General features: G+C 43.8%; 1 protein-coding gene across 4 annotated transcripts in view; it reads right to left on the bottom strand.

Annotated features, from left to right (window-relative positions):
* TERT (telomerase reverse transcriptase) overlaps positions 1-14145 on the bottom strand; it is a 75124-nt gene that overhangs the window by 42139 nt on the left and 18840 nt on the right. For 3 of the 4 annotated variants that reach the window (XR_014474931.1, XM_083188137.1, XM_083188135.1), the window contains exons 6-7: positions 5335-5496; positions 3365-3460 (exon numbers count right to left, since the gene is read on the bottom strand). Coding sequence is in view for 3 of the 4 variants with exons in the window: in XM_083188137.1 (XP_083044263.1) it covers positions 3365-3460; positions 5335-5496 (258 nt within the window). In the remaining variant the exon portion in view is untranslated. The remainder of the gene's footprint in view (positions 1-3364; positions 3461-5334; positions 5497-14145) is intronic. The other variant, XM_083188136.1, reaches the window with a different exon arrangement.

Below are 14145 nucleotides of genomic sequence, written 5' to 3'. Positions count from 1 at the left end.
AGAACATACTTCGCCTACAAATTTAGTGGAATACTTTTCCCTTGACTCATACTAGATAAGTAATATAAATGATTACCAAACCGAAAAATTTCAATAACTTCACTTCTGTGCTATCAAAATGAAATAAAAAAAAAATCCCAATCAATTTACAATGATAGTTTTCAATTTGTTCTCTCTGGGCTCTGGAAGTGACAACACCACATCGATAACATTATGTAACTCAGTTTTATTATATTTTTGGGTACTTGTTTCCTAGCACGGCCACAAATCTTATGGATCGTGTACCTTTAGTTAATGTACACGATCCATAAGATGGACCCGATTTCCTTTGAAATCAGGTCCATTTGGCCGGCTAGGATAAAATATCGGGGGCATCGCGTCGGTCGGGACCGTTAACAATGGTCCCGACGCGACCGACGCGATAGGCTTCAATGTTAAAAAATATTTTAACATTGAAATCGTGTCGGGAAAGGTAAAATATCGGGGGCATCGCATCGGTCGGGACCATTAACAATGGTCACGACGCGATGCCCCCGATTTTTCCATCGGGTTCAATGTTAAAATATTTTTTGACATTAAAATAGTGAAAAAATGTGAAAAATGTGAAATGGGCCAATATGACCCATTTCACATTATAGATGTCCCCGTCGTCACCCCACGATAGACGCCAACCCGAAGCGTGGCGAGCGCAGCGAGCCCGCGAGGGGCGGCGGTGCGCGTCCTCCGACCTTTTCATTCCCCTACTATCCACGTCGGCGTGGAGTTGAGAATAGAATAGTGTGGCGAGCGCAGCGAGCCACCGAGCCCGAAGCGTGGCGAGCGCAGCGAGCCCCGCGGGGGGACGCGGATACCTTCACAGTTATACGCGTCCCCTCGCGGGCTTCACAGGTGTCCGTGGCGACGCGGACACCTGTGAAGTCCGCGAAGGGACGCGTTTACCTGTGAAGGTATCCGCGTCCCCTCGCGGGGCTGGCCACGCTTCGGGCTCGGTGGCTCGCTGCGCTCGCCACACTATTCTATTGAATACAATGTGAAATCGGGTCCCAGGGACCCGATTTACATTTCATTAAAAAAAAAAAATCGGGTCCAAAATCGGTCGGTCGCGACGATCGCATCGCATGCGACCAAATCGCATGCAATGCGATCGACCCGATTTTTCCGACACGACCACCCCGATGTAAATCGGTGTGGCCGTGCTAGGAAACAAGTACCTATTTTTGTTTGTTATTGTGAAACTAAGAATGGATATACAAAATATACTACAGTGTATTCATGCTTTACCATATTATTATTATTATTATTATTACATTTTATTTATAAGGCGCCACACGTGTTTTGCAAAGAGTACAAATTGCATAAAATAGAACAGTACAGAGAGACAGAACTTAACATTAATAAATAACAAAAAATAAGTACAGGTAACAAATAGCACCACAATGCAATACACAATACAGCTTAGATTTATGTAGCGAGGGAGTAGTCAGCATAGTAATATGGACTGGCGGCCATAGACATTTCATATGCAGATAGAAAACGCACAGCGTTTGCGCAACTATAAGGGCTGCTTATACATTTGTTGACACATTTGTACACTGACACAAAAAATATAAGTAAAACTGCAGATATAGTCCTGAGGTAGTAGGCTCAGGGTTTCGTTGACATGGGGGTAATAAAGACAACATATACCCCTTTCGGACCAAGGGCAGAATGTAATAGGATACAGGTAATAAGATCAAACTTCCATCTATTTTGCAAATCGCACAATGTAAGAAGGTACAAAATTTCTGGGTCTGACATAACTCGCATGCGAAATCATGCAATAATTCACTCTGGGAAGCATTGCAAGAATGCAACCAATCAAATTTAATGCACAGTTTAAAAGAAAGTACCGGTACCAGTGGTTGAAATACAACACAATGTTGATTCTCCATGTGTGATGTGCTTTATTAGGTATTGCACCATCTAGCCAAGGACAACACCCCTGAGGAGGGGGCTTTATGCACTCTCTATGGGTGATGTACTCTTAGATGTAATTAAATTATTAAGGGGAAAACAACATTCCTGAGAAGGGGGCTGTTTGCACTATGAGCTGCTGCCCATTGTGACATACTGTATATGTGTTACTAGTGTAAGCAATTGAGTGTCTATATAAGTTATCCAAATACATAAGTATGGCATTGCACAGAAACATAGATATTAAGACTTTTCAGTTGTTACTAACTTTTGAGCGATAAAGTTATGGGCCCTACATACAGAGTGATATCCAGCCACTTTCTCAGCGATTTTTACATAATTCTACTAAATCACTCAGAAAGTGACTGACTATCACTGGGTGTAGCCAACATAGAGATACGAATGAGCAGCCTTGTGATAGAGAACAGCCCTGCTTGTTATGGTCACTCAGAAGGCCCACACATCTCTGAATGTGTGGTAGCCTCCAGTTCGATCACTGAAGCCACCGTGATGCCACCAGAGCCGCCTTGCCATCTTTATTCTGCGCTGCCTGCTGGAGAGGAAGAACGTGCCGCTGAAGGCTGAAGTATTTCCCCCCCCCCACACTATACCACTAAAGTTAATTTACATTTGGGGGGGGGGGGCGCTATACCACCAACGTTCATTTGCATTTGGGGGGGCCCTCACTGTATCACCAACGCTTATATGTTTTTATATGTTCATATGTTTATATTATTTATTCCCCTGAAGTGAGAGATTGGACATCTCTCATGCTGAATCTCCCATTATGAATCTCTGGCACAAATCTCTATGTGTAGGGCCCATTAGGCTTTTTCTCCTTCCAAGATTTGCTGACTGCAGAAGCGAGATGAATATTTGATGATTGTTATACTTAACCCTTACATTGATTTAAAAGCTGTAATTAAATATTACATTTTTTAATTCATGTTTCGTTGTAGAGTGTATATTTTTGTCTTCACATAATACTCCATTGCACTCCTGAAACCCAACCCTATAACCTATTTAACTGTGAACACCCCAACAAGTCACCAGATTTGTACCTCACAGCCCCTATATAAAGCCCCATGCACACTTACCGATATCGGCGGCAGCGGGGGAGGAGGGGGGGCGGTATCGGTAAGTGCATACACACTTGCCGATGTCAGGGATGTAAGGAGCGATGGTCATGCTGTGGCTGCAGCATAACCATCATGGACGAAGGAAGTGGGTCGTTAATGATGCACGGGAGCACGCATCATTGATTATATGGAGTGTACACACTAGGCGATATTTTAAAAAATATCACTCCGTAAGCCTTTTCTTTTTTAAAACTAACACATTTCACCAGCAGAACGTTCACATGATTTATTATTGGTTAGGAATGATAATTCAGTAAAGTTGTATTTGATACCTGTTCCACAAAGATGGTATTCTGCATCATGTTATGATCTTGGTGATCTTTTAAAAATCCTTTCATATTAGGCATAAAATCAACCAAACTGGAAACCTAAAAGAAGAATTGAAAAGGAAAAATGTAACCAAAATCTATAAATATAATGGAAATGCAATGTGTTGCTTTCTTTTTTTGTTTTGCCTCAAATTGAGATTTAGCCTGCGTAGAGCAAGTTATTTTGCACCCGGACAAACCATGCTACAGTGCAAGTGTTGCAAATACATTCATTGTTTTTGCATGCAGGGTAAATACTGGCTCCTTTGCAATACTGGGCAGATTTATTTTTACACTGCAGTGTAGATTTCAGCGTGAACAAGCCCCTATCAAATCTTACGCTTTCCCTCCGGCAGTTAAAAATGTTTGCCAAGGGGCAAAGTTACTTGATTTTTTTGCTTTGCTTACAACTATATAACTGTCTGATGCTTTCAGATTCAGTTAGCTAGTGGAACCCCACAGGCTAATTACTAAAGGCAGGATGTTCTTCTAAGCCTAAAGAGCTGTGAGGCAAAATTCAGACGCTGTGGGGGAAATTTACTAAAGGAAATTTGTAAAAAAATAGGTGTATTTGTATCCAGAAATACACTTATTTTTGACATTTACTAAACCGAAAATACGGCAATTCGTATTCGTATTGATGTGCTATCAATACGAATACGAATTGCAGTATTTTCGGGATAGTAAATGTCAAAAATAAGTGTATTTCTGGATACACATACACCTATTTTTTACAAATTTCCGTTAGTAAATTTCCCCCAGTATATTAATGCAGCATTTTATGTGGCATCAATGGGTTAGTGTGTTAACCCAGGGATTCCTGCCAGGGTAAAAGGCTAGTTAATGGAATAGTTTTTCTTCATGCTGCGCAATCAATTACCTGTGGAGTAAACCTTTGTTTACCCCATTGATTGCGTTGCATGAGAAAAAACTATGAGTTAGCTAATTAAATATGCCCATTAAGCACACTTAAGGGCCCCTTACACTTGTGAGATTGTCAGATTCAGGTGGATTGGGTCAATTTATCTGACAAAATCTGATGTGCCTAATGTGAAGGACACAATGCACAATCCTGTTCCATTGGGTATAACCAAGAGATTGCAAGAGATTGATGCTCCTGCACATAGGATAAATTTCGAGTCAATCAGGTCCAACTTGTTGTACAATAAGTTGGACAAGTGTAAGGGGGCCTTTATGCAGTTAAAAAAAATAAAAATTTTTTTTTAATAAATAAATAAACAAACACATATTTAGCATTTTTTAAATAAATATGCATAGTAATTTGGGAAGGATAATGGTTTACATATAGATTAAAATAGAAGATAGATTTAGATAATATAGTATATTTTATTATATAGGACATACATGTTTAACAAATTGTGCATTACAACTAGTAAACACTTTCCCATATCAGTGTGCACACTGAATACATTTGTCCTTACTTATTAGTAGAGATATAGGCCCTTATTCTGGTCTGTTTGCACGGGGACCGATGTTTGGTGCATGCGCAGCCGCATTTCTGCGAATGTGCATACGTTTCATGAAAACGCTGGGCATTCCCATGGAAATTGCCCACTAACGTGGGCGCCAGGGTTGGGCAGCTGACATCACTGGATGCCAGCTGCCCGCCCATTTCCTCTTAAGTGTACACGCATATCTAAGTGACCTAAGAGTCACTTTAGATATATGTGTACTCACCACATCATTCAATGGTCAGCAACCATCGAATGATGTGGGAGTGTCCCCATGGACTGCAAATGGATGTTTATGTTAAACATCCATTCGCAGCCAGTGCGTACGGATGCGGCGTGCAAAGGGTGGGGGGGGCGGACTGGCATTCACAAGGCGGCGTCTGGTGTATAACCCCCATAATACATTTATATATGCACAAAATAGAAAATAAATTGCATTTTTAAATACTTATACAGTTTTACATGTCGTTTGAAAGATTTTCTAATCTGGCCATTTGAGTCGGTCCACATCATGGCATAGCGGCGTATGCAATAAACTTCTTCAGTGTCTGGATTTATTACTTTTGAGATCACCTCCTTAAGTTTTGAATGAGGAATAGTATCAAATGCCCGCTTCACATCAGTCTAGAAATGAAAATGTCATGCATGGTAAATTACTAAATGGTGCATAAATAATAAAAAATAAAAACTTTTTTTTTTTTTAAGCACATGCATATATGCTTCTAAAATGTTATCTAAAAATATATACATAAACTGTGCTTAAAAATTATTGATAGAATAATTATTTTTTGAAAATGGTGAAATTAGTTCCACAAACAGATTATATGACAGTGCAACAAACAAGTACTTTAATATATATTAGGAACATAAACATCTGTGTTTTCAAGTGATATCTGGTGCAATTTTTATGGTATCTTACACTGTATGTGTTTGAAGAAAAAGCATACATAATGCCATAGTTTGTGAAGTTGAAAAAATAAAGCAGTCCATCGAGTTTAATTTTTTTTCTTATTTATGCTATATTTATCCTATCTATGATGTACTGCAAGACAATTTTTGGCCTGGACAATTTTTTAAGCCACAATCTATGTGATCTATCTTTGCTATTTGTCTGTCCGGACATAATTATCGGTTGTAACATTGGATGTTTTTCCCTCTAAAAATGTGTCTATACCCATCTTAAATATATTCATTGAATCAGCCGTTAAGCCACCCATACACGGTCCGTTTTTGCGGTCTGTTTTGTACTTTTAAAGTACACATTGTGTCGGATCGCATGCCTTGTTCAAGCACTGTGATCCGATACGATGTGTACCTAGTACAAAAAGTATGTGCAGCACATACTTTTTGTACCGTACTATGTGATGCGCGGGAGCACGCATCGCATAGTACAGAATGGAGCTGGCAAAAACGGGGCGTCTATGGGCTCCTTTACATCCTTTTCAGTCAGAGAATTCAAAATCTTGACTCCCCTGACCGTGAAGAATCTTTTCCTAAGTCGGGTACGGAATCACCTTTCTGCTAACCTTAGTGGATGCCCACGTGTCCTGTGCATAGGCATTTTTTTTTAAATAAAGTTTCTTTATTAGCCAGTAAAATAGAAACTGTACAGATCATTGTAACGCATTGATCAAACACATACAAAAATAATTATGCATATCCATTTCAAGCATGAATATAATCTGCATACGATTGTATTATATGTATGGTGTTATGCACTTGTATAATTAAAGACAACGTTAAACTCTTAATGTCTGAGTTCTGTACATTTGAAATATTTATACCAATATATCAATTTTTAACATTTGAAGAAAGAGAAAAGGAAAAGAAAGTATATAAGAAAAAGAGGGTATCATGCAAACATCGATGAGGGGATATAATCCACATACCAAGAGAGTATCACATTGAAACAACATCTCCTAACGAATAGATAGGTAGGAACCGGTCGGCGCGAGATAGTAGTGACCTAATTCAGACACATCTCTATTTCAACTACCAATCCCCAAAGTGGTTACTAGAATGCAGACCCAGTGATATTATGAATGAAATGAAGAGTGTGGGGATTCCAACCATCTGTTCCAAATTTTTTCAAACTTAGCCATAGTACCTCGGGACATATATACATATTTTTCACTCTGTACAGTTGTGTTTACCAGGGCCTTCCACTCCGCCAATGTAGGTCCCAGACCAGCCATCCAGTGCCTAGCTATCACCACCTTCGCAAGAGAACAGAGATTTATTACATACTGACATTCTGTATTGGTAAGAGGGGCATTTTCCCTACAGCCCAGTACACATAGCTTGGGGGTCAGTGCCTGATCAGAGATCCCAGTGGAAACCACAGTCGCCTGAACCCCAGCCCAGAAAGAGGAGACCAAGGGACAATCCCACAGTAGATGCCAAAAGCACCCTTGCAGGGAGTGGCATTTAGGACAGTCTGGGGTGGCACGTCCTCCAAAGGTCACCAGTTTTGCTGGGGTCAGATATGTCCTGTGCAGTATGAATAGTTGCACCTGCTGAAATCTCGCAGAGACCGTAGCATGTCTGGGGAGTGCCAACGCCTCCTCCCACTCTTCCTCCCCAAGCTGCCCAATATCCACCTCCCACTTAGACTTCAGAGTGGGCAGGGGGTCCTTATGTAAATAGGACATTAAAAGTGAGTATGTCAAAGAGATAGTCTTAGTCTGACCCAAGTTACTTACAAAAGTCCTTGTCGGGGAAGGCGTCAATACAGGGGGACTATTGTTAAATTGTGTACCCAGGGCATGTCGCAGTTGCAGGTACCTAAAAAAATAAAGCTGAGACAGTCCATACTCCTCCTTTAACTGTTGAAATGACTTTAGCACACTGGCCTCATAGAGCTGCCCAATAGTCACCACGCCCCGAGACGACCAGAGCCGCCTACCCGACAAACACGCGGTCTCAGAGAGTTGCATGGAGTGCCAGAGGGGAGTCTCCGGATCAATATCAGTATAACCCATTATCCGCTGGACCTCCTGCCAAATCTTGACGGCTTGGACAACCAGTGGGGGAGCACATCTGGGCATCTTGCTGCCCAATAATAACTGTAGGGGTGTCACCTCGGGGCAAATGTGATGTAGGAACACAGCGGGGAGTGATGACCGGTCATTATCCTGTATCCAAAGCCTAATATGGGAAAGTTGACTAGCGTGGTAGTAAAGTCTAAACTGTGGCAGGGCCAGACCCCCATCTGGTCTCGGCCTGGTAAGTGTATCAATACTAATCCTAGGGCGTTTATTCGCCCAAATCAGGGAGGACAGCAAACTATTCAGATGTCGAAAAAAGGAGACTGGGATATAAACTGGCGCCTGCTGTAAAACATATAGCACCTTAGGTTGTATGATCATTTTGGTCAAACTAACCCTGCCAAGGACGTTTAGGGGCATTTTGCTCCAGACTAAAGTTTTGTCTTTAATATAGGATAAAATCGGAGTTAAGTTCTGAGGAATAAAATCGTGGCTATTATTAGTGACAAGGATTCCCAAGTATTTAAACTGGGAAACCCAGCGAAGTGGAAGAGGGATACCCGGGTCTAGAGGTGGGGGACCCCGCAGGGGCATAATGGATGATTTTGCCCAGTTTATGGTAAGGCCTGAGAATCTACCAAATTCCTCCATCACCTGTAGGGCAATTGGCATAGACAGCCTGTAGTCCCTTAGGAACAATAACAAGTCGTCTGCATAAAGCGCCACAGTGTCAGTTCTCTGTCCCAATGTTAGTCCCACCATATCGGGATGGCTCCTGAGCACACATGCCAATGGCTCAATTGCCATGGCAAATAGACTAGGGGAGAGAGGGCATCCCTGCCTAGTACCTCGTCCCAGCCGAAAAGGGGGTGACGTGTGGCCATTGACAGAAATCCTGGCCATCGGGTGAAGGTACAACAGCTGCACCCATTTCAAAAACCGAGGTCCAAACCCCATAAGTTTCATTACCTGCCACAGATAGGGCCATTCGACAGAGTCAAAGGCCTTATTAGCATCGAATGAGACCACAACCGAATGCGACTCTTCCATATGGACAGCCTGAATATGTGTGTACAGGCGCCTCAAGTTAGTGCAGGTGGACATGCCTGGCATAAAGCCAGTCTGGTCCGGATGAATTATGGATAGAATTACTCTATTTAGCCGTATAGCCAGGATTTTTGCCAGGATTTTGGTGTCTGTCGTAATTAGGGATATAGGCCTATAGGAATCCGGGTACTCAGGGTCCTTCCCAGGTTTAGGGAGGACTATTATGACCGCTTCCGACATAGAGTCTGGCAGGACATTAAGGTCAAAAAGACTATTAAATAAGTCTAGCAGTTTGGGGGCAAACAGGTCTAAATTCGACCTATATAACTCCACCGGTATGCCATCGGTACCCGGGGCCTTCCCCCCGGAAAAGGAGCGGACCGCCACCTCAACCTCAGCCACCGTAATAGGGGCATCCAAAGAAGTTCTAGCCTCAGTGGACAACCGGGACAATTCAATGCACCCCAGGTATCCACAGAGGTCCCCCTCCGAACATGTCAGTCTAGAACTGTATAAATCTTGAAAAAAGTTAAAAAATACTCCGGCTATATCCACAGTGGAGGTCTGTAGTACACCATCAGGTCTATAGATCTGGGCAACCGAGTTTGCGGGGCGGTCCGAATGTACCAAATGTGCCAAAAGACTACTTGTCTTATCAGCATTCATGTATATGCGATGGGATCTAAATAGAAGGTTACGGGCATTTCGGTCCTCTAGATGTGTGATCCACTCAGCTTGTGCCAGGTCCCACTCCACTCTAGTCCCCTCTAGGCCATTTTCTAAATATCTAATCTCCAAGTCCCGACACCTCTCCTCCAGTTCTTCACCCCTAGTCCTAGCAGACCTCTTGAGAGATGCAATCTTAGATATCAAGGTGCCTCGCATATATGCCTTAAATGATTCCCAAACCATTGGAACAGTAGCTGAGCCCACATTATCATTAAAGTACCCCTCCCATAGACTTTGGAGATCCGAGGTCTCACCAAACTGGAGCAACCAGGAGGGATGTAGCTTCCAGTGGGACTGTCCCCTCCGGCACTCCATATCTACTGTCAGCATGAGAGGAGAATGGTCTGAAATACCTCTAGCCTTGTAGCATATATCCACAATACTAGGTAACAAGGACAAGGAGACCAGGGCAAGGTCAATTCGTGAAAAGGAGTGGTGAGTCTTGGAGTAACAAGAGAACTGGACCGCGTCCGGGTGTTTAACACGCCACGCGTCCCCCAAGCCAAGCGATGTAATGTAATTTGCAAAATTTGAAGGGCAGTCGTCGAGGCGGACAGAGCCAGGAGGTCTCCACTTATCTAAACCGTGATTCATTAGGTTATTAAAATCCCCAAGACATATAACCGGCGTGTCAGGCGACTGGGAAACAAACGTAACAGCATGCCTCAAGACCTCATAACTAAAGGGAGGAGGAATATAGACTGCCAGAACAAAAAAAGGTCGGGAGTGTATTTTACGAAACAGGAAAACATATCGTCCCAGAGGGTCTGTTTTAACAGAAATTAGTACAAACTGCACCGTCTTTTTTATAAGAATGGAAACCCCCCTGGAGTGTGTGGTGTGAGAGGCGTGATAAGCCCAGCCCACCCAGGGTCTACGTAATGAAAGTAGCCTATTTCCTTCCAGGTGGGTCTCCACCAAGCATGTAATGTCTGAGCCATATTGTTTGATTAGCTTAAGTATTAGAGAGCGCTTGATCCTATCATTGATTCCCCGGATATTCCAGGTTAATACAGTGAGGTGTGTCGTCATGGAGGGAAAAGCAGAACACAGTTATAAGGATTGTCACCTCGATAGTCCCCTTGGGTTATGAGGTGCACCACCATCACCCAACCAAGAACCATTGAATCTCCCCGGTATAAGCAGTATACGTTAAAATAGAATGCATGATACTCTACATCGTATAGACAAGAAAAGAAAAAAGAGATAGAAAAAAATGTAACTGAGAAAAACCCACAATAACTCACCCCCTCCCTGTATACCTCCCCGAACAATGGCATACTTGAATCCCTAAACAGCTAACTAACTATCGGAGCAGAGCAAATACAATGATTTCCCTCCCCCAATAAACTCTGAGGGCAATTAGGTAATAGCTACCAATACAAGCAACATGAGCAAGGGAGCCCCCCAGACACATATTCATATAAGTAGGATCCCTAAATCCCCCCAACCCCCCCCCCCCCCCCCAGAGCATAGATTATAGATAATCTTATAGGCCCAACAGGAACTGCATCACTTATATAAAACAAACTGATAACGGTAATATCAACAAATATGCAAGGCAATGTCCACAGCTACTTATCTCGAGAGTCTCCCCAACCCATTTGCAATAGAGAGGAAGACACTGTGTCATTATCAGGATTTGAGAAACCCCATTTTACCACACATCCATAGTCATATGGAAAGTCAGGCCGGGGCCAGCTGTCTAGGACCGGGTGCAAAGCGGTCCAGCCAAGCCGCCGCCTCACGGGGATTGCTGAAGAACTTTGTTTCGCCGTCTGCCACCACCCGCAATCTGGCTGGAAACAGCATGGAGTATGGGAGGTTCAAATCTCTCAGCCTGCGCTTTACAGGCCCAAACAAAGCCCTTTCCTTTTGTACCTCCATGGCGAAGTCGGGAAATGTAGAGATGTTTACACCATTCCTGGTCATAGGGCCCTTGGTGCGGTTTAACCGTAGTACTGTATCTCGGTCTTTATAGTGTAGAAATTTCGCAATAAGTGTTCTAGGAGGGGCCCCGGGTGGAGGAGGCCGAGTAGGGACCCTATGTGCCCTCTCGACTGCAAACTGATGAGTGAAGGATTCTTTACCATACTTTGTTAGGAGCCATTCCTCCAGGAACGTCTCAGGTGCTGAGCCTTCCTCCTTCTCTGGTAGACCAACAAATCGCACATTATTTCTTCTTAAGCGGCCCTCCATGTCCATTAACTTGTTCTGGATAGTAGAGACCTGTTGTGTCAAAGTAGACACCGTGGTTTTTAGGGGATCAATCGTGTCCTCAACTGTAGAAACACGAGTCTCAACCTCTCCCACCCGTTCACGAATGCGTTGCACATCTTGTCGGAGCAGTGACAGGTCGCATTGTACTTTTTCGATCTTGTCCGACAGCCTCTTTTCCGTACCTGATATAGCATCTAGAATTTGCTGTAAGGAGGCAGGTTCAGGTGGTGCATCAGCATTCAGTTCCTTGGGGTCAGCTGGAACCTCGGAATCAGGCTGGTCCTCCACATTAGATGCAGATTGATTCTGCGCCACAGGGCCTCTTGCATATTTAGCCAGCTTGGCCGCAGGAGTGTGATTTTGTTTCACCATGGTAAGTGGAAGCAGGGGTGGGAACTTCCCGTATACCCTTTAGGCAGGCTCCACAACAGTGGACAGGATGCTAAGTTGCAGTGGTATTCGGTGAAGCACAGAGCTTATTGTAATATATAGGGTGTGTTGAGGGACCGTGAGCCTGAGGTTCTGTATGACAGTGGCGCTCACGGGGTTAAAGTCCAAATGACAATCACATTCGACTGCATGCAAATAGACAGCAGGCTGCAGCTACAGTTATGCCACAGCTAAGCCACTCTTATTGGACACAGGAGTAACAGCGGGGTGCTGTAAGGCTTAGTGTAATTTATGGGATGAGCTGAGAGACAGTGAGCAGGAAGTTCTGTGTGGCAGACAGGGGGTCAAAAGTCCAAATGACCGGGCACATCAAAACTGCGTGCAGATAAATAGCATAAACTGCAGCCACAGCTATGACACAGCCAAGCCACTGCAATATATCACCCAGAGACAACGGCAGGGTACTGTATAGCTCCTATTTATATATATTTTCCTCCACAGCCCGCCACCTCCAATATGGCCGCCGGAGCTCCAGAGTATGAGGGCCTTATTCACAGCCTAATATATGGGGCTTATCTGCGCCTGCCACCGGGCTTTCCCGGGTATATGTAGGTCTCTCAGCGGGGGGAGATGTCTATCCCAGTCCCGCAGCCGCAGCTCACCTCCGTCCGTCCGCGTCACCCGCAGGAGCCTCGCGCGGCCGGAAGTGCTGGGGAGATCAGGGGAAGCAGGCCGCAGACTGCGCACTCAGCCCCCAGGCTCCAGGATCAGCGCCCGCGAATCTCGAGCGGTGCGCCGGGCACAGCGGGGGTTACCGCAGGTATGTGGGAGCTCAGGGGGATCGGACCGCCGGACCAGGAGGTAGTTTCAGGATGGGTGTCCAGGGAGCCCCCGCGCCACACGTCTCAGTCCCTTGCCGCCGTAGCCACGCCCCCCGTGCATAGGCATTTTAGTAAACAGGGCAGCTGACAATTTGCTGTATTGTCCTTTGATGTAGTTGTAGATATTGATCATGTCCCCTCTTAAATGCCTTTTCTCTAAAGTAAACATTCCTAACCTGGTTAACCGTTCTTTGTAGTTTCCATGAATCAATCTGGTTGTCTTTCTCTATATACCCTCTCCAGCTCAAAAATATCCTTTTCATGGTGTGGTGCCCAGAAATGGATCTAGGTGGGGTCTCACTAATACTTTATACAATGGTAGTACCACTGTCTCATCCCTAGCCTCTATACCTCTTTTTATGCAGGCTAGTATCCTGTTTGCCTTGGCTGCCGATACATGGCAGTGCGTACTACAGCTACGTTTGTTGTCTATTTGTACCCCCGGGTAAAAACTAAGAAAACTATATACAAATAAATATATAAAAGCATTCAAATGAGAAGGAATGGTGCCATTTCCTCCACAAGGTGTTTTAACATTTTAATGCAGAGTTTAACATTTTAGAATGTGACATGCCAAGAGATCACTTATGCCACTGAGGAAATAAGTTTATTTTGTGCACAAATTAGTCTTCATGCATTGCTACTTGTGTGACCAAGCTCACAAATGACTCAAGCCCTAAGTGGCATGACAAAATTTTCTGTTTGTATTAACATGTGAAGTTAGACTAAAGCTTCTAGGTGTTTAGTTGATCCCAGCAGGATAAGTAGAAGATACTTCCTTTGGTTTTTACAGTGCAGAAATATATACAAACTATGAACATCTGTCGCACACTGCACTCACAGCCTAAGCGTGGACCATAAATATATACACACACAATGATCTTTCTATCTCCTCTTCTGAAGTTGATGTTCTTATGAAATTCAAGATCCTCTTTATTTCTCAATGGTCGGGTATCCAAACTCACATTGTTCTGAGTGGTTATCCTCACATAAAGGTGTCTTTGATCATGAACCGGCAA

This window comes from Crinia signifera, chromosome 5, assembly GCF_055691185.1.
Source record: "Crinia signifera chromosome 5, ASM5569118v1, whole genome shotgun sequence".
Taxonomy (NCBI): Eukaryota; Metazoa; Chordata; class Amphibia; order Anura; family Myobatrachidae; genus Crinia; species Crinia signifera.
This window is presented reverse-complemented; position numbering and strand designations above follow the sequence as displayed.